The sequence below is a fragment of the Argentina anserina genome, chromosome 6 (genome assembly GCF_933775445.1).
Source record: "Argentina anserina chromosome 6, drPotAnse1.1, whole genome shotgun sequence".
NCBI classification, from domain to species: domain Eukaryota; kingdom Viridiplantae; phylum Streptophyta; class Magnoliopsida; order Rosales; family Rosaceae; genus Argentina; species Argentina anserina.
Window position 1 is genome coordinate 4729906 of NC_065877.1, and position 22417 is coordinate 4752322.

The following is a 22417-nucleotide window of genomic DNA, read 5'->3' on the forward strand; positions in this document are numbered from 1 at the left end:
CATTCCAAAATATGCAAAAAAATACTTTGACCAAGGAGGGTACTTCGGACATTCACTATATGATCTGAAAAAATAGAAAATGTGAAAATTTGGTTTGTTGGATCGAGGCTAAATTGGGTAAATCGCAAATGGGAGCTCGATTTTCAACGAAGGGGGCCTCGAATGAAGTGACGTCCCAGTCAAAGCTGAGGAAATTAATTAATACTATAATGGCATGTTTCTGGTGTGGTCAAACAGACCTATCGAGATAGAGGGGGGTCTTTGACTCGCGGTCTGACCCGTCGGATCCGCTCGTGGTGTGGCGGTGGACGGCCGATCCGAAGCCACACAAGAAAGCAGGAAAGGCGGGACCCACTGGCATCTAACATACTTTTGTTGTCCAAAGTGTGGGTTGCTGTTCACGCGCCATCATTGCTTGCCCCTGCTGGTAGGGCACCCCCACAACATTAGGGCTTTTGAAGAAAGGCCATGCTGCTATTCACCGTTCTGTTCTAGGTGCCATACCCTACAGTGTGTAGGACTACTACTGTTGTTTCGAGTTTCAAGGGAGGGGCCAGCGACTTAAGGGGTGCCCTTTATTTCTGGGACCGGGAATTGAAATTTTGAACAGATTGTCGACAGCATGGTCATCATTTCCGAGTTTCTTTTTTCTGATCATTATTATTTCGAATATGAAACTAGCTTCACTCCATACATTTCTGTTAAAATTTGTCTAAATATTTTGTTATGAGTTATGACATGGTACGTCCTTCGCAGGACTGGTCCTGTGGAGAAATAGGCTCAACCCGGACAAAAATTTAGGGCCCAAATATAAATTTAAATAAAAAAATCAAAATATTATAGAAAATATTTCATAGTATCCCTTAAAATCTTAAATATGACTCGTTTTATATTTTTAAATGCAAAAGTACTAATTAAATTTGAATAATCCAGTTGTTCAACTATCTCTTGTGACATAGTAGATTGAAGGTAAGTCCATTGCATCACTTAAAATCTTAAATATGACTCGTCTTGCATTTTTAGATGCAAAAATATTAATTAAATTTAAATATTCAAGTTGTTCAACTATCTCTTGTGACATAGTAGACTAAAAGTAAGTCTTGATCAACTTCAGTTTTGAAATTTTTTTTTCAATAGAGGCAACTATGACTCGTAAAGTTAACATAATCATGTAAGCAATCTAAATATATGGATAACAACCTTCCACTTCTTTTATATAATTCAACACATCAATACGTGTTTTTGCTTCATTGGGTAAATCCTGACTCAACATCTGCAAGTCATGATATAAATCATCCTTATTAAGATCAGAATCCTCATCATCCTTCAGTATATCTGCAAGGTGTTTACAAAAATGCTTCAAAGTAACTTTATTCGCCGACCTCAACTTATCCAAATCAAATAAAAATCCAAAATTTTCTTCATATATCTTAAATTGTTCAAACCTGGTTTAAGAAAAAAAATATAAGTAACTAATATGTTATGTATATAGTTAATTATTATATTAAATAATCATACAAATACTCCTAATCTTGTGGTGAATGAAGAAATAGCTTGATCAACTATGTATAGAAAATAGTTGACTTTGAAGGATTATGTAGCTGATTGTGTTACCACATCGCTAGAACTTTCATCAAACTGTCTCGTTATGTGAACTTTCATTTTCTCAATGAACACCGGTTCAATCTCCATTTCACTTGCAATCTCTTTTGCTTCAATCAAGGACTCCTCAAACCCATTTTGTCGGAACTTGTTAAGAAAAGAAATAAGGCATTCCAATTCTTTGATGACAGTATCAACATGCATATCTTTAGTTTGTAGTGTTGGAAATAGATTGGCTTAGATTTGAGCCATTTTTAGAATCCCACATTGGAAAATGTGAAAAGTCATTCTTTGGTTAAATGATTGCTACAACACACACGAATGTCGATGCCTTTTATGGAAAATCTCATATATCTATATTGAATATTGAATTTGTAGTTGGACTAATTACGGACTCCAATAAAAATGATACTTCTTATTTTTATTATTTTATTAAAAATTTCCCTATTTCTAAATAAAAAATACTAAATTGAGTCACAAAATTGTTTCAAGCACCTACAGAAGCGCCCCTTGTTTCAAAGAGAGGAGGCTTTCCTTTTTTACGCCCCTCGTCCCCACACGGTAGGGACATGAGGACGTAAATAAAGGGGATCCTATCAACTTGTTCCGACCTATGCCTTTCCTCGTTTGAACCTCGCCCTTAACTTTATTTAAGGCCATGGTTCGATATTCTTGTGTCCTAGGCGTAGAGGAACCACACCAATCCATCCCGAACTTTTATTTATCTTTTTTTAATCACAGACCGTTTACTCCAATATGTCTTTGGTTTACTAAATACATTGATAAATTGTTTTAGCTTGGATATAGAATAATTCACCTATCCTAATAACAAAAAAACCTGACTTGAACGATCCTGTGTTAAGAGCTAAATTGAATCTCATACCTGAAGTTCACCGCGTGACCAAAGTGGGGGGGGGGAGTATCGACATTATTAGACCCATGTGTGTGGGATTGTTTGCCACTTCCGCACAACATGTATAACTTTACTGACATTGTTAATAGCATATAACAACTCATACCATATAACCATACCCAATAAGAATTTAGAGCTCTTAAGATTATAGTTTACTAGAGTATCAACATGACTTTTGGTCCTGATATCTTCTTACCATTTACTATGTGAAGACATGCATGTTTTATATGTGCAGCTTGATACCTTACTGTTTTAACACTCTCAACATGACTTTCCCAACGAGTTTCTGATAATGGTTTCACAGTAAGTCATGTCACATACTCTATAAAAACATGCCATCTTTTTGTAGAAGCTGAAAACAAACAATATATTCATTGTATAACACCAAAAAAAACTCGCATTGGCAGCAACAATAAGCCATATCAGAAAGCACAAGATTCAAAGAATGATAAGCACAAGGTGTGTAAAATGCTCTTGGATTTATTTCAAGTAGTCTACTTTGCACACCTTTGTTTTTCCCCTTCATGTTGGATCTATTGTCATATCTCTGGCCTCTTACGTCATATACATCAAGTCTAAGATTCTTCAATGCAATTAGAAGTTCAGTCAATAGCCTGAGCCCTGATGTGTCACATACCTTCAAAAAGTCCATAAAATATTCTTTAGCCACAATTGGATTAGCAGAAACATAGACACTTCTTAACACAAGAGACATTTGCTCGTCATTACTTACATATGGAGTATAATTAAGAATAATTGAAAAATATTTAGCTTCTTTGATTCTACTGATTCTACTGACAATAAGTTTTTTTCACTTCACATACCAGAGACTCGTGCTTGAAACACTCGTGCTTGAAACAACATCTATTTATAGAGAAACAAAGATCTTCACTCTAGCTTCATCTTTATAGAATATGACTTTCCCTCTTACAAATTTCTCAAGCTTGATGGCAATATGTCTTCACTCTAGCTAATCTCCATGTGAATATGACTTTCCCTCTTTCAAAATTCTCAAGCTTGATGGTAAAATGTCTTCACTCATAAATTCTTTCATACTTCACTCCTCTCTTCATAATATTCCAGTTGTCCTCTCTCTCTCTCTCATTTTCCATGTGAAAAAGATGAATGCCAAGAATAGAATCTTTGAAAGAGTGAAAAGTTAATTCATTTTTTCAAGCAAACTTGCTTCTAGCCACCTTATTTCATGTGAGATTGTCTCATACATCCTTCATACTCTACCTAGCTTCCATTTTTATGTACGTACCTATGAATCAAACAAGCAAAAATAAATTCAACAATTGATGACTAAAGTAATATTTTCAATACAATACAATTAATGCAATGAGAATGCATTCCATCAATTGTAGGCTACACATGTTATGAGATCAAGAATGATAACTTATTTGCTTATTAAAAGGGAAAACACTCGTGTTAAATCAATGACTCAATTTACCATATGAAAATAGATAAATTGTTTCAAAATCTTTAACATTTTATTAATGTAAGACAAACACTTATAAAGACACAATATCAAACTAAATGACTCAAACTAATAAAAAAAGTCACTAACAAATATAAATAAGGAAGAATAATATGATATATAAAATGCTTAGTTATTGTAGCTTAGAATTCCTAAAATTGGAGAATTCGGGTGATCACAAGGCTTTGTGTCTAATTATAGTTTGTTGATCTTGTTTTGGATACGTTTTGGTGTTGACTTGTATATTTGATATTAGCTAATTTTTTGGAACCTTAATGAGTTGTTGATTATGCTTGAATTCCAAAAGTGGAAGAGGTGAGCAAGTGGAGGACTGGAGGGGTTGGATAATTAACGGGTAGTTTTAGCTTGTTGGGTTGGTTGGAGAGTTTAAGAGCAGCAAGGGTTTGACTCTGAGTATTCGTTTGGTACTGAAGAAAGCTAGAAGTTGGTCTAGATCAAGAATCATTTTTTTAGCTTAACTGAGACAAGGTTGGTGGGTGGTCATATGGAGTATGACATTGTTTATTGTTATTCCACTTTTGGTAATATAGAAGATGTGGTATATATGGGAAGATAATGATGGACCATAGTCATATCTGAAATGATGGACCATAGTCATATCTGAGTCATGGTGGACAAAGATAATTAATCAAAGGGTAATCAAGGAGAAGTGAAGTTTGAGTTTAGATAAAATTTGGAGGAATGCAATAAGAGATCACTCGGTATCCTTATCAATTTCATGAATTTGGCTTAATCGACTTAACCGACATTGAAGCCTTCAATTCTGGAATCGGACTAGAAGCTTCATCTTTTAGTTCTCGGATTGTCATGACTTCTTGATGAAATGCATTCGGAACTGTGACATCTACTTTGTGGCGAAATCTTATAAAGACCTGGTAGTTGAATCTTCCCGAATTGAGGTATAGTTAATGACTACTTGTGCTAAAGAAATATGTTTTGAGTTAAGGAATATAATTTTTTTGCTCAACCTCTGTATACTTGTCATTCTCTCTTTCGATCAATAGGTTGTTTTCTACTTGGTTTTGGGTTGGAATGTGATAGCTTGTTCCACAAATATGTTATAAAGACATGAAGCTATTGTTGGAAATATAGGAAGGTTCTGTGTTGAGTTATGGCAAATCTATAGAACTAATCGCTTCAAGGTACATTGTAGCAACGCTGTCTTTCAGACTATATTTGCTCCCACTACTTGTGTGTGCAAAGGGATTAATGCAAATAAGCCTTGTGGATACAATGAAGCCTAGCAATACTGTTATTGTTGATCGGCATCTTGTACTTACAACGAACAACCAAACACTCAATTGAAACTAACAAGAGGTTCAGGGGTTATAGGGAAAACTGAGTACTAAAAATATAGAAAGGCTTGATATCTTTTATCCGCATCATATCTACTCCTTTATATGGAATATGCACGCATGTTCGATTTGGGATAACAACCTTTAGGAAATGATAGCACCATTTGGTTTGCCGTGATAACTAAAGTATATAATTAATGCCAATAGTTAGCAACATATAGTGTTTGTGAAGCAACACAATGCTTCACCAACTCAACCGTCCAAAACTGTTTTCTATAATTGAAACTCTTTTGATATTTGAATTGTGGTGATCAGTCACAATTCTCTTATTATCTTCTTTATAATTTGAAATTATTCTAACAGTTGTGCCTATCGAACGTTACTTATGATGGGAAGGGTTTAGGGGAGAAGTTAATTATAAGATACTACGTTAGAATGAGTTTTCTTACATCAGAGAGCTGATTTATATTGCCTAGGAGATGTTTCAACAAAAGATTTAACATAGACTCCTAATTTTCCTAGGAAGAGGTAGCAAGATCAATCATTAAGGAGTTTTAAGATTTTTTTTTTAATTTCACCTTTAGCTGTTGATGACTCCTCTTCATGTGACATGATACTTTTGAGAATTTCTCTCACCAGTCATGGGGATGGTGATAAAAACCAATATACTTAGTTGGCTTCTGGTGTGGCAAACTCTTGGAAAAGTGACAAATGTCTAATTGAATCCTCTTCTGTTTTGAGAGGATCATGTTTATTTAAGTTCTTGTTGTCTGCTCATTATGCTGGTATATTTGAGAGTGCCAACTGTTTTTCTTGTCTTATTCATACTAGTGTATGCATGTCTGTATAGGACAAAGTTGTGAGAAATACTCAATCATTTGAAAAGTTAAAAGTGGAAGTTGAGAAGTGTCTAACACAGAGTGAAAAGATTACCAATGAGAAAATGGACTTTGAATCTGCAATTTATGCAAAGGTGTAGGTCAAGTCTTTCATATTTATGATTTGTTCATTAATTTCTCAATATGTGCTCTCAAAATGTTTATTTATTTTGTATTTGGAGCTTCAAACTTCTCCTGCCATACAAAAGTTATTATCATACATGAGTTATTGAGAATGTTATGTCAGTGGTTCTGAATTTAGTTTCAATCAGATGCTAAATAATGCTTGTTGATGAAAACTCTAATGCTGCATTTGAAGTATGAGAAATTTGGCATAGCTCAAATTTAACATTTGGAGAATAAGAACCCTAATGTTGCATCTTGTTAGTTCCTTTTTTTTTTACTCTAGTGCTCATTGGAGTTAATGGCTACTCCAATTACAAAATGAATCTCCTGCATGGAGGATGAGAAATTTGGCATAGCTCAGATCCCCTGCACAAGCATAGAAGCAAATCTTTTTTCTTCTTTTTACAATAGCAAGAGTTTCTTACTGATGTGTGATCCTCCACTAGGCAATAAATATTTTGTATATTTATATGATGGGAAATAGATTGTATGAGAATCATAGTGCCCGAATTGTAGGAGACTGTTTTTGCGCCCAGTGTAAGGTCTCTTGGCATGCCGAGATAGATTGTGCAGAGTATCAAAACTTGAATGAAAATGAAGATAATTTGTTGAAGAACATTGTTTACGAGAAAAAATGGAGGTGTACAAATTACCATTACTATGTTGAAAAATCTGATGGTTGCTCTCACATAAAATGCAGGTAATTATTTTAAACCTTAATGGTTGCTCTTACATGAATGCATGTAATTCTTCATACTTTGGAAATTCACTGGTTGTTAATTACTAGAGTCAGTTGCAGATATGGATGTTCTTCATGCCAGTTCTTTGGTAACGTTTTGTGTTTGGAATTGTTGCAGATGTGGATATGCCTTATGTTACAACGGTGGATATGCCTTGCAATCAATGAACAAATTATTAAGCAAGCAGCAAAAACACATTATGTTAACTCTAGGCAGTTTATGTGTGATTAGTACTGCTTTGTAGCAGAAAAAGATATGATTATTTGTCTCAAACTTGAAGAGAGAGCTAAGAGGTACCAGGGGCAATCTTCTAACAAATAAATTGTCACCATTGTTAGAGTTATATAACATGGATATATAGCAGAAGAAGAGTGGTTGTCTATTAACGAGAAGATTCATTGTACAAATTATTCAAATAGATGTATTGAATCAATATCAAAAATTAACTACTTGTACTTACTGGTCCAATATGTATACGTTTATTTTCAAATGTCGCATAGTAATCATAATGTCATTTAAGTTTTAAAAATTAAGGAAAAATAATACATGAATAATACACTTGAGTACGTTATATCACCAAACAATTCATGTAAAATTTCTAAAATGTCTAAGTTGGTCATTTGACAAATTAAAAGTATAAACTAGCTTGAGTTTACCAAACACTTTATCACTGCTTTGCTACTAACATTTATTTATAAAAGTCAGTTTACCAAATATTCAACTATTTTATTTATCAACCATTTATAAGCTCAGTTATACCAAACACAGCCCTAATAGGTGTGGCTCATACATCACCCCGCCCCCACCATTAAAGCTGCACCTAGAGTCAATTATATATAATTGAGTTCACGAATATGTTTAATACAAGGGCCGGGCCGGGTCGGGCCTACTACCACAGGGCCAATTATTTTATGTGTAATATATGTTTTTATTAAAAATTAAAGAAAAATAGGATATAGTAATTATTTAACTAAATATAGTACAAAAGATAAGAAATATAACAAAATAATATAACTAATTAACATATACAACAAATAAATACATATAAAATTATTAATTTTAAAAATAAACCGAATTTGGGCGGGCTTTTGATCGGGTTTTATAGGGCCGGACCGGGTTTTGGCCTTATGGGCTCCAACTGGTCGGGCCTAGAACCGGGCCGAGGCTTTGAACCTTCGGCCTCTACCCGACCTTATACCCATAAGGCCGGGCCTTGGGCCGGGCTACCCACGGGCCAAATGATGACCCTTAGTTTAATACAATTGCCTTTATTCTAGGGTGGAGGAAAGTCTCAATAGGATAGGACGCTGCTCCACATCTCCTTAGCCACATTATTCTAACGTCTAATCATAACAACATTTGGCACTCATAAATCTTCAGAATTTCAAATCAGATCACATCAAACCATCCTCGTATTTCATTCACACTACTAATAGTTCATAACACTTGCAAAGAACCACAATGACACATCAATCAATCTATTCTATGACAAGCAAATCATGAATTCATAAAAACAAGCGCAACATACTTGGAAGCCTTCCCAATGAAATCAAAGACACATTTCCCGCAAAACTTCGTATAGTTATTGAAGTCAAGCACTGATGAACAGGTAGACGTCGCAACCATTAGGATCACCAGCAACTTGAGAATTCTTCCATAACTGTATTTACCGGACAGTAGGGAAAAAGAAGAAGATCAAGGTAGCTATACTATAAACAATGAAACCCTTTCGAACTATGCTGAAAATCGACTGAGCTAGAAATATTACAATTCCAATGCACAAAGTAGCAACCGAAAATGGTTCCTGCAAGAAAGACAAAACCAGCTACGCTAAAGATCTCAGAAAGTTGAATATTGAGATTTGTATTGATATTAATTGATTGATACAAAGCTAAAACTAGCTATTTATAGGAAATGAGCATGTATAATTGCATTGCTGTAACAATATGTTTAATGATGCATCCTAGCTGTTCTACCACCATGAGTAACATGGTTCCACATCTCACAAAGCTGTCTTTGCATCTGTTCCTCTCGCTAACACTTCCCCTCAAGTTGGCGCATACACATCAACCATGCCCAACTTGCTAAGTGAGTCATAAAAGACCTTTTTAGACACTCCATTTGTGAGCATATCTGCAAGTTGCTCTTTTGTAGAAACAAACGGAAAACAAATGATCTTAGCGTCTAGCTTCTCCTTTATAAAGTGACGATCAACCTCCACATGCTTTGTACGATCATGTTGCACAGGATTCTGTGAAATATCAATAGCTGTCTTGTTGTCACAGTATAACTCTATAGCACGCTTAGGCTTAACACCTAAATCTTGTAGCAAGTTTCGAAGCCATAACAGCTCGCACACTCCTTGAGCCATACCTCTGTATTCTGCTTCACTAGATCGAGCTACCACCTTTTGTTTCTTACTCCTCCACGTAACAAGATTACCCTTAACAAAGGTAAAGTACCCTGATGTGGACTTCCGATCTGTAATATTTCCAGCTCAGTCTGTATCTGTGAAGCCACAAACCTCAAGGATATTGTTGTGATTCGAAAACATTACTCCTCTCCCTGGAGTTGACTTCAAGTACCTCAAAATTCTCACAACAGCATCCATGTGATTCATATTGGGATTATGCATGAACTGACTCACTACACTCACTGCATAGGCAACATCTGGTCTGGTATGTGACAAATAAATCAGGCGTCCCACTAGCCTCTGGTAACGAGTTTTTTCAGTGGGTAGTTGATCTGGGTACTCTGCTAACCGATGGTTCTGCTCAATGGGAGTATCAATTGGAGTGTAATCTAACATACCTGTCTGTGTTAGTAGATCAAGGATGTACTTTCTCTGACACAGATAGATATCATCACTTCCACGGGCTACCTCAATGCCCAAGAAGTACTTGAGTGTACCTAGGTCCTTCATCTCAAACTCTGTGGCTAGCTGCTTCTGTAATCTATCCACCTCAATAGTATTATTACCAGTAACCACCATATCGTCAACATATATAATTAAGGCTGTTACCTTCCCTTGTTAGTGTCTGAGAAATAATGTGTGGTCTGAATTGCTCTGTCTGTAGCCAATTTTCCTCATGAATTGTGAAAATCTTCCAAACCAAGCACGAGGAGATTGTTTAAGGCCATACAAAGACTTTCTCAATCTGCATATAAAGTTATCTGGAGAAGCTGCCACATATCCAAGAGGAAGATCCATATACACTTCCTCTGTAAGTTCTCCATGAAAGAATGCATTTTTAACATCAAACTGTCTAAGTGGTCAGTTTAAGGTAGCAGCAAAAGAGAGTAATACCCGAATAGTGTTCATCTTTGCAACATGTGCAAATGTCTCATCATAGTTTATCACATATGTCTGGGTGAACCCTTTTGCTACTAGGCGTGCTTTATACCGGCTCACTGACCCGTCTGGATTATGCTTCACTGTAAATACCCAACGACATCCCACTGCCTTCTTGCCATGTGGTGGAGGTACAAGCTCCCAAGTATTGTTCTTCTGTAATGCTTCCATCTCTTCCTCCATCGCTTTCCTCCATTTTGGATCTCCCAATGCATCCTGCACTTTGATAGGTATTGATACAGCAGAAATTTGATTCATAAATGATTCATATGGCTTAGACAATCTTTTGGTAGACATAAAATTCACCACAGGATACTTAGCTTTAGCCTGAAGGGTAGGTTCATATTGTTTTGTTGGCTGACCCCGAGTAGACCTATTTGGCAAGACATATTGTCTACTATTAGTTTCACTAGTATTAGCCTCAATGGAATGACTAACCTCAAATGAGCGATCTTCTGTACCAGGGAAACGTTGGTCAGGGGTATAAACAATAGTAGGGGAGGCAGAAGGGGCAGTTGTGCTGTCAGCTTCCAATACCTGAATATCTGGAGTGACTATACCAGAATCATCTGGCGGTGCATGTGTAATTGACACATCAGTAATCTCAATCGAACCTGTCACCATATTTCCTGGCTGACCTCTCTCCCCCTCTCTGTGATACAGCTCTTCAAAATATGAATTCTCCCCCTGAAGAGCAGTATTAGAGGACGTGAAATAGCTCATGTTCTCAAAGAAAGTAACATCCATAGTGACATAATACTTTCCGGTAGGTGGATGATAGCACCTGTACCCTTTATGATGTCCTCCGTATCCAACAAACACACATTTAACGGCTCGGGCATCCAACTTAGACCTCTGATGTTTTGGAAGATGGACAAAAGCAACACAACCGAAAACACGGGCATGAAGGTTATGAAAAGAGGGTAAGGAAACATGGGATGCAAGCACCTCATATGGAACTTTGCCTTCAAGGACACGTGATGGAAGACGATTAATGAGGTGAGCAGAAGTTATGACTGCATCACCCCAAAGGTATTTAGGCATATGGGCACTAAAGAGAATACACCGAGCCATATCAAGTAAATGACGATTTTTTCTTTCGGAAACTCCATTATGCTCAGGTGTGTAAGGGCACGTTGTTTGATGAACAATGCCGTGCGCGTTAAAGAACTCCTGAAAGACACGATGCACATATTCCCTCCCATTATCAGAACGAAGAATTTTAATTGTGGCATGATATTGTGTTTGGACAGTGCTATAGAAGGCCTGAAAAGCCGAAAAAACCTCATTTTTGGTTTTCAAAAGAACAATCCACGAAAGACGTGTGCAATCATCAATAAATGACACATTAATACCGCATTCCCCACAGTAGACTCTTTGGAGGGTCCCCAAACATCAGAATGAATTTATTCAAAAGGAAGAGTACTTTTTTAGAAGGACTAGGGGAATAAGTAGATCGATGACTCTTGCCCAAAACACATGTTTCACAACGAAAAACTAACTCATCCACACCAAGAAACAAAGTAGGCATGGATTTTTTCATAACACTAAAAGATGGATGCCCCAAGCGACGATGCCATAACCAAACTTCACTTAGCTTATCAGAAGTGGAGAGTAAAGCGATCCGGGATGGTGCCCCTGGTTTCTCCCCCGCATATATCTGATCCAGATGAAACAACCTGCCCCTTAGATACCCCCGACCAATTAACTCCCCGGTGAGAAGATCCTGAAATATCACATACATGGGAAAAAATGTCACAGAGCACTTAGCTTCAGTGTTCAATTGTGGGACAAATATCAAATGATGAGATAAAGCAGGTACATATAGCACATTGTGAAGCTCTATTGTGGGAGTAATACGAACTGTCCCTTTCCCTAAAATGGGGAAGGCCTCACCATTAGCATTAGTAACATATGGTACTGGTGGAGGAGATAATATAGTAAAATAAGATTTGTCATAAGTCATATGATCGGACGCACCAAAATCAATAATCCATGTATCAAAACCAACAAAGTGAGAAATATGTAAAGCCATACGAATCGTACCACGACCATCTATTGATGCTGTAGGTGTTGCTCCTCCTACTGTATGATGATCATGTCCAACCACACCATAGACATCTGGTTCCTGGACCAGTTGAATGGCTGCTTTCGCCTTAGGACGATAATTAGGCCTCTGGGGCCTAAGGTGTGGATACAACTTCCAACAGGTTGCACGAGCATGGTTTGTATCATGGCAATAAGAGCAAGGAGGGCGAGGCTGATTCCCGAAGCTTGGTGGTGGTCCTTGCTTATGAAGTGGGGCGGAAGTTGCTTGCTGAAGGGATAATGCTGGAGATCTAGCCTGAACAGTAAGACTAGAAACTTCAACTTGTGTGTTATGAAGACATTCCTGCTGAGACTCATCCTTACAGATAAATGTGAAAGCTGTAATTAGGCTAGGGGGTTCGGTCTTTCTGAGCAGCTCTCCTTTCGCACTGTTATGCTTTACATCAAGACCTTTTAGGAAATGGTGAACGCGCTCAAGCTCCTTCTCTTTTTGGTACCAAACAAGATCCTCCTGATGCTTGATCATGCAAGGACGTTTCATATCAATCTCACCCCAAATATTTTTTAGCTTGGTGAAATATTGCGCCACCGATTGCCCATCCTGGTGTATTGCAAAAGCTGTACACATTAACTCATGAACCTGTATAAAATTAGAGTCATTAGTAAATAGGACTTCCAATGTCTTCCATATTGCATGCGCGGTATCACATTCTGCCACCAGGTCAAGTATCTCTTCATTCATAGCTTTGAACAAGACAGACATTACAAGACCATCATCATCGTCCTATTTAGTGTAGGCGGCAACAACATCTTCATTGGGAGCCTTAGTTACTCCGGTTACATGCCCTATCTTGTGCATTCCTCGGAGATGGGCTGTCATAATTCGCTTCCATTTACGGAAATTAGCCCCATTGAGTTTGGCTCCCCCAAAAGAACCACTTTCAGAATTCTTGACAGAGACTTCAAATTTCTGAACATCATTGACCTCAGAACTCTCGTCTTCGTCTCCATAACCCATTGGAAATCAAATCAAATCACAAATCAGCAAAAAATGCAGCGGAAAAAAAAAACTGATAGGAACCTGCCGCGGGTGCACAGGCACCGTTGGTGAGAATGCACTGAAAAAGCAGCTGAAAAAAGGGGCCGGGTCGGGGCGCGGGTCGGAGCGCGGGTCGGGTCTCGAGTCAGGTCACGGGTCGGATCCCGGATCGGAACGCGGGTCAGATCTTGGGTTGGATCTTGGGTCGGATCTCGGATCGGGACGCGGGTCGGGTCGCGCGTCGGGGCACAGGTCGGGGCGCTGGCCGGGTCGCGGGTCATTTCGCCTAGGTTTAAAATCCCTTAAAAAAAGGGGAATGAGAAAAAAAAGTTGTCGGGGAAGAGAGCCGAGGAGGCGGCGTCGGAGATCGGAGCAGCGTCGCCGATCTGGTCGACTGGAGGCCAGAGGAGGCGACGACGGAGGGCCGAGGAGGCGATGACGGGCTGAGGGCCGAGGAGACGCCGAGGAGGTGACGACGGGCTAAGGGCCGAGGAGGCGACGTCAGAGATCGGAGCAGCACGGCGTCGTCGAGGGCGTCGGTCGGAGCACAGGCACGCCGAAGGGAAAAAAAGAAAAAAAAACGGTGGAGCAAGATTGCAACCAACCAAGTAAGTATACTCTGATACCAAGTTGAATATTGAGATTTGTATTGATATTGATTGAATGATACAAAGCTAAAACTAGCTATTTATAGGAAATGAGCATGTATAATTACATTGTTGTAACACTATGTCTAATGATGCATCCTAGCTGTTCTACCACCATGAGTAACATGGTTCCACAGCTCACAAAACTGTCTTTCCATCTGTTCCTCACGCTAACACAGAAAAATTTATATTCGTGGAATAAACATGAGAGTTATAAAATCACGAATACCTTGTAAAGATGCTGTTTCAGTCTACCTAAAAGCGATTGGCATTCGGGGTTATGGACAATATGATCTTGATTTTTGGTGCGTAAAATTCCAACTTTCTTCAAAATTCTGAAGAGCTTGGATTTCAGACTTTCTTTCCTATTTCCTGAAACTAATGATGCTGGGGATTCTGAATCCAGTTTCACTTTGAGGATGATATTCCGGAGCTTGATCAGAAGAGAGAGTCGATGAACTTTCCAAGTGGGAGCTGTTTGGGTGGACTTGAATTTGAAGTTGAAGCTCTTCTTGGATTTGGCTTGGACGGTGATTTTCCATATCTACTGCTGCTTCTCTGTTTACATTGCAGCTGAACAGTGGTTGGATCTAGGACTACTAGCCGTCATCAGCTGCAGATAAGCAGAGTGAAACATTCAAAATATGGGCCTATAACCACTCGGATTTATAAACCAAAGTCCAACTGTGATGGCTAGATGTACGTCGAGCTCGGGCTCAAGAGCACCCTACTACCTACCACCCTCTCATTTTATTGATCACATATAGTAAATTGAGAGGGTGGTACTTAGCTTAATCGACACACTACACACAAGGAAACTCTATTTAACCTAAGTTAGCTAAACCCACAAAAATTTGGTCGAAAAATCAAATGTCAGAGAAACAGATCAAGGTAGCCGGGCCGGCTTAGCAACTTGAAATTTGTGATGATGGGTTTTCAACAACATTGATTTGATGAATACGGAAATGAAGGAATCATCGCTATAGGATTGCAAAACCGTAATTTATCATCATTTTCAATTCACTATGAGACTATAAATATGTCAAAAGAAATGACACCATAAATATTCGGATACTACCAAGGTGATTTTATGCATCAGCTAAAACTTATAGTTTAAGGATGACACAATCATGTAGGCAGCACGAGGAACCAATAAAGAAGGAACACAAACAGTGACAGATCCAGGATGAAAACTTCATCTAGGTTAATTATAAGTCACTAATACGATTTTTTTCATCTATATTGTTTCCAAGATTTTTTTCCTGATTGCTCATAAATGATAAATTTAAAATCATATATATATATTGTGCTCTCATTTAACTCAATATTCTTAAGAGGAAGATATAATAGGAAAATAAAAATGAGAAATAAAGTGAGAAATAGAGTGACAAAAATAGAATAAATAATTTATTAAAGGAAAATAGAAAATAACAAAATGTTAAAAGAGGAAAAGTAAGGAGGGAAGAAGAAAATGACATATATATGACTCAAACCAGTTCCCTATGGACTATGAAGGAAAAAACTAGCAGTTAAACCAACTCAACTAACTTGGCATTCATGATATAAGGCACAAAATATATTCAGATTTTGTCTAGGCTTAAGCCCATAAAGTCTTCCAAATGGATCCGCCTCTGAACACAAGTTGTCCACATATAATAAAAGATAATAATCGGAGAACTGCTAGAGTGGAGTTGGCCCGATTCTCTCAAACTATAACCATTTAAGACATTCTTGTTGTTTCATAGTGACATTTTTTTGTCATGTGGTAAGCGTAAGGAAACTAAGTTATCATTCCTGTACGAAAATTTATTAACGTACACATCGTAGAGACCTGTTACATTAGAGTACAAGTCCAAATTAATCTTTCATAAATAAGATATGAATGAGCGAATACTTCCCTTCCCCTTATAACCCGACTCGTCGCATCAGATGATGTTCAGTTGTCTGCTAAAAATCATACCCAACTGTCCAATTGATTCAAATGTTGAATAGAGCTACCTCACCAAGAGGGCGATGGGTTGATGACTTGAAAGTGGGTGGTCCTTGCTAGCTCCACTAATTAGTGATGCCTAATCGACATGATATCTACCAGAACCTCGAGAAAACATTACATCTCTTAGATTTGTGGGTGATTATATAAAAAAGTACCGCAAAACTGAAATTATTCTGTACTATAAAGGTTGGTTTATCGTCGATCATTACCGAAATTCTTATTCTTTTCTCCGACCACTCCCCCCGTCAGATCAATGTATTGCAATGCACACAATCCCTCTCAAGCTAACACTTTGCCTCATCACAAATTAGTGTCGCAAATCTCACAAAATTTTATTCAGTAGTTTAAGCTTCAAGGAATGTATTCTCATTTTTTGTACGGACACCAAGTTGTGTTACTGCTACGTACGATGAGACTCGGAGCCAACTTTAGTCCCCGGCCAGCTGGGTTTTGTGACAAGCAAAGGATGGTTTGATGACGGGAATAAAGAAAAACCCTAAAATTTGGACCATACCACATTTCGTTGTTTCAACCAATAATTATTTGATAATTTAGTAAATTTACAATACATCTCATCACCTTCGTCATAATAATGTAACCATTCTCTAATTAATTGATACTTGGCATAGCCTCCACAAAACTAGCTCACCAACACCATGTTTACTAGTTCCCGCTAGTTCTACCAGCACCGTAAAATATATAATTACTACGTACCCAGATCCGCGTATTTACCTTGCTTCATCAATCACCAGAACAACACTGCCGTCCTGGTCAGACTCACTGGTTGGTGGTAATGAGTTCTCTGTTGCTTCAGAATTAGTACCAATGATGCTACGACTAGTAGTTCTAGTCTTCTTCGACGGTTGTTGATGCTCCAGCAGTGAATGCCGACAATTCGGGCATGATGAGTGTGACACAAGCCAAGTGTCTATGCACCTCACATGGAATCCGTGGTTACATTTTGGCAGTACCCTAACCTTCTCGCCATCCTCAAACTCTCCTAGACAGATCGGACACTCGGTCGCCCGAATATCTGTCCCTTCGCCGTAAACCGCCACGGGAAGCTGCCTCAAATGACTCTTCTTGAGCCCCTTGGCCGCCAGTCGCGCCGCGGCCTGCTCCGGGGTCTCAAGGGCAAACCTGTGGCTGCAGCGGAGCGCGCACCGCACTATGGAGTTCAAGCCAAGGGCGGATATAAGGGCACACAAAAGAGCAGCCAAGATGATCACCATGTTAGAGTCGAAATTTGCCTCGCTAATGTAGGAATCGGCTGTACGGTTGCCATTATTGTAGGGCAGCTCTGTGGCGTTGCCGAGGAATCGGCGATGCATGTTTTGTTTTCGTTTTGGTGGAAGAAATGGAAAAATGGAAAAGAAAGCAGGAGGGTTTGAGAAGGGTACAGATTACAGAGAGGTTGTGATTACTTGTAGGTGATTTGAGTTACAGAGTTGTTGTGAAGATTACAGCTAGGAAGGGACAGAGAGAAAGAGCATCTTCTTGGGGAGAACTTGTAGCTAGTAGAAATTAGGTTTACGTGAGTGGCATGGCTGTGTTATCCGAATCAGGGACCGATTCCAGCTTCTTAATCAGAGATGGTCCTTCCTTCCTTTCCTCTGGGGCTAAGATTGAGAGAAGTAATCAGCAATTTAATAGAGCGTTGTACGTTTTGGCTGTGATTCATCTTCGTACAGAACACAGAAGATGAAAGCCTAACAGAGATCTTCTTGTACTCGTCCTCATAAGAAACTGTGACATGCCCAGTTGAGCTTGAGCTTTCACAGAGAGAGAGAGAGAGAGAGAGAGAGAGAGAGAGAGAGAGAGCCTAGCTTAGGTAATGCATGTGTAGCAGTTGTAGTGTTTGAAGGGGTCAAGTGGTGTGAGGAGCTATCAATATTTATGGAGTATCAAAAGCTAAAGTTGGATAAAGGTGTTATTAGTGTCGGAGTTAGTGGAAATGTCCATGATTTGTGGAAATTAGTGGAAATTAGTGGAAATTAGTAGGTAGAATAATGCTAGAATTAGCCTATATAATGAAGTGTAATCTGTAAGTGAATCATTAAGTAATAATCTGTTCAATTCAACTTGGTATCAGAGCCTTCGAGCTCTGTTTTTTCTGGGATTTTTTCCCGTTTTATTCCGGCCGGGTTCTGCCTTCATCAGAGCAGTGCTCTGTTTTACCTGGGTTTGTTGTTTGCAGTTTTTTGGTGCCAAGCCGCTGAGCTCGTTGCCTTGGAGCACACATCGTGGTATCATCGGCGACGTCACCTCCTTTTCCTCGGAGCACACACCACTGCAACGTAATCAGTCGGAATAACCGACTGTTTCCCGGCGACGTGCAGCTCACCCGAGCTCCAGAAGTCAACACCAACGAGCGCCGCTTTCCTCGTCGCTCCCGCTGCTGCGACCTCACCTCCTCGACGCCTCGACGAGCGCCGTTCTCCTCGACACCGACGAGCCGCCTCGACGAGCGCCGTTCTATTCGACACCGACGACACACGGGCGAGCCCCTCGGCGCCTCGACAAAGCTCCGATCTCGTCGCTGTTCCCGCTGCTGCAACCTTTCCACCACCGGCATCTCTTTTCGTCAGCTTCCACCGCGTTAAAACCACCGCATCACGCTGCGAAAAATCACAGCTGCCGCGCCCGAAACCGACCCGCCCAGATCCGAGAAGCCCGGCCCAAATCCACTCAACCCGACCCGGTCAACTCAGCTTCAATCAGTGCATACCCACCGACAGTGTAAGTGCACCGGCGACAAATTGTTCTCCATTTCTTGCATCTTTTTGCTCTCTAATCTCTGATTTTTACATTGTCTCCTTTTTTCAATGGGTTCTGGACATGAAGCGGAGGGTTCTCAGCTCCCTGATGTTCCGACCTTCGAAGTATCTGTCAAAGGTTCTGACAGCGGTTCATTTGGGGGCGCCAAACTCAATGGAACCAATTTCCGTAAATGGAAACGACTTATGGCTGCTCATCTTCGCGGCATGCACAAGATGGGCCATGTCACCGGCGTCACTAAGGCTCCTAGTCTTGAGGATGTTGTTGCCTACAATAAATGGGATGACGATGATGGTCTTGTCATGTCTGTCTTGTGGAAGGCTATGAATGATGAGATAGTTGATCTGGTGGAAGCATGTGCTACTGCACATGCAATATGGGAGACACTAGCCGGCTTATTTACTAATGACTCTGATTTCATACAGGTTCATAAGTTAATGTGCACAGCTTTGGCAATACACCAGGATGGGCAACCGGTGGCGCACTATTTCACCAAACTAAAGAATATTTGGGCTGAGATTAATATGAAACGTCCGTGCATGATAAAAAATCAAGAGGATATTGTTTGGTACCAAAAAGAGAAGGAGATTGAACGAGTTCACCATTTCCTAAAAGGTCTCGATGCAAAGCATACCAGTGCAAAAGGCGAATTGCTCCGAATGACCGAACCACCTAGCCTTCTCACCGCTTTCACCTATATCCGAAAGGATGAGTCTCAGCAGGAGAGTAGTCTTTAGGCACCGGGTGTCGTTTCCAGTCTCACTGTTCATGCTCGTTCTCTAGCACCACCTCTTCCACCAGCAGCTTCCGCTCCCCTTCACCGATAAGGACCACCACCAGGCTTCGGGAATCAGCCTCGTCCTCTTTGTTCTTATTGCCATGATTCTAACTATGCTCGTGCGACATGTTGGAAATTATATCCACACCTTAGGCCTAAGAGGCCTCATTATCGGTCTCATTATCGACCCCAGGCGAAAGCAGCTCTTCAATTAGTTCCGGAACCCGATATCTATGGTGTGGTTGGGCATGAGCATCATACTGATGAAGGAGCACCTACAGTCTCCATCGTTGGCCGCGGTCCAATTGGTATGGCTTTTAATATTTCTCACTTTGTTAGTTTGGATACATGGATTATTGATTCGGGTGCATCTGATCATATGACTTATGACAAATCTTATTTCACCATATTGTCCCATCCACCCGTACCCTATGTTACGAATGCTAATGGTGAGGCATTCCCCGTATTAAGGACAGGGTCTGTTCGTATTACTCCCACCATAGAGTTTCACAATGTCCTTTATGTACCTGCATTATCCCATCATTTGATATCTGTTCCCCAATTGAACGCTGACGCTCAGTGCTCTGTGACCTTTTTTCCTATGTATGTGATATTTCAGGATCTTCTCACCGGACGGGCAATTGGTCGGGGGTATCTGAGGGGCCGGTTGTTTCATCTGGATCTGACATACGCAGGGGAAAAACCAGGGGGACAGTCTCGGACCGCTTTACTCTCCACTTCTGACAAGCTAAGTGAAGTTTGGTTATGACATCGTCGCTTAGGGCATCCATCTTTTAGTATTATGAAAAAATCCATGCCTACTTTATTTCTTAGTGTGGACGAGTCTTGTTTATGTTGTGAGACATGTGTTTTAGGCAAGAGTCATCGATCTACCTATTCCCCTAGTACTTCTACTAAAAGTTCTCTTCTTTTTGAATTAATTCATTCTGATGTTTGGGGACCCTCTAAAGAGTCTACTGTGTCAGGAATGCGTTATTTTGTGTCCTTTATTGATGATTGCACACGTCTTTCCTGGATTGTTCTTCTTAAGAATAAAAATGAGGTTTTTCCAGCCTTTCGTGCCTTCCATGCCAATGTCCAAACACAATATAATGCTACCATTCGAGTTCTTCGTTCTGATAATGGGGGGGGGAATATGTGAATCATGTCTTTCAGGAGTTCTTTAACGCACACGGGATTGTTCATCAAACAACATGTCCTTACACACCTGAGAAAAATGGGGTTTCTGAAAGGAAAAATCGTCATTTACTTGATATGGCTCGGTGTATTCTTTTTAGTGCCCACATGCCTAAATACCTTTGGGATGATGTTGTGATTACTTCCGCCCACCTTATTAATCGTCTTCCATCTCGTGTTCTTCAAGGGAAAGTTCCATATGAGGTGCTTGCATCTCATGTCAAATTACCCTCTTTTCATAATCTTCTTGCCCGTGTTTTCGGTTGTGTTGCTTTTGTTCATCTTCCGCAACATCAGCGTTATAAGTTAGATGCCTGGGCAGTTAAATGTGTGTTTGTTGGGTACGGAGGCCATCAGAAAGGGTACCGGTGCTACCATCCCCCTACTCGGAAGTACTATGTCACTATGGATGTTACCTTTTTTGAGGATATGAGTTATTTTTCCTCTTCTGATACTGCTCTTCAGGGGGAAAATTCCTATTTTGAAGAGCTGTATCATGGAGAGGGGGAGACAAGTAAGCCAGTCGATATGGTAACAAGTTCTGTTGAGATTACCAAAGTGTCAGCCACACAGGCACCACCGGAGGTCGTCACTCAAGAGATTCAGGCACCGGAAGGTGACAACACAACTGCCCCTCATGTATCTCGTACTACTGTTTATACCCTTGATCAATGCTCTCCTGGTACAGAAGATCACTCATCTGAGGTTAGTCATTCTATTTAGGCTAATAATAGACAATATGTTTTGCCAAATAGGTCTACTCGAGGTCAACCAACAAAACAATATGAACCTACCCTTCAGACTAAAGCCAAGTATCCGGTGGCCAATTTTATATATACCAAAAGATTATCTAAGTCATATGAGTCATTTGTGAATCAAATATCTACTGTATCAATACCTAACAAAGTGCAGGATGCTTTAGGCGATCCAAAATGGAGGAAAGCAATGGAGGAAGAGATGGAAGCATTACAAAAGAACAATACTTGGGAGCTTGTACCTCCACCATATGGCAAGAAGACTGTAGGATGTCGATGAGTGTTTACAGTAAAGCATAATCCAGATGGGTCAGTAAGCCGGTATAAAGCACGCCTAGTAGCAAAAGGGTTCACCCAGACATATGGTATAGACTATGATGAGACATTTGCACCTGTTGCAAAGATAAACACTATCCGGGTATTGCTCTCTATCGCTGCTAACTTGAACTGGCCACTTAGGCAGTTTGATGTTAAGAATGCATTCCTTCATGGAGAACTAACAGAGGAAGTATACATGGATCTTCCGCCTGGATATGTGGCCGCTTCTCCAAGTAACTCCGTATGCAGATTGAGAAAGTCTTTGTATGGTCTTAAACAGTCACCTCGTGCTTGGGTTGGAAGATTCTCACAATTCATGAGGAAAATTAGATACATGCAGAGTAATTGAGACCACACATTATTTCTCAAACACCAACAAGGGAAGGTAACAGCTCTAATCATATATGTTGACGATATGGTAGTTACTGGTAATGATACTATTGAGGTGGACAAATT

General features: G+C 39.8%; 1 protein-coding gene across 1 annotated transcript; it reads right to left on the reverse strand.

The window, feature by feature from the left end:
* Positions 1 to 16745: 16745 nt before the first annotated feature.
* LOC126800272 (RING-H2 finger protein ATL74-like) lies at positions 16746 to 17836 on the reverse strand. The gene has a single exon (XM_050527601.1). It carries the CDS (start codon positions 17464 to 17466, stop codon positions 16864 to 16866), a length of 603 nt encoding a protein of 200 aa, XP_050383558.1. The 5' UTR covers positions 17467 to 17836; the 3' UTR covers positions 16746 to 16863.
* Positions 17837 to 22417: the final 4581 nt, after the last annotated feature.

Excerpts from the sequence above, each read along its gene's own strand:
- LOC126800272 (XM_050527601.1), bottom strand. The coding sequence starts at position 17,466 with ATGCATCGCCGATTCCTCGGCAACGCCACAGAGCTGCCCTACAATAAT.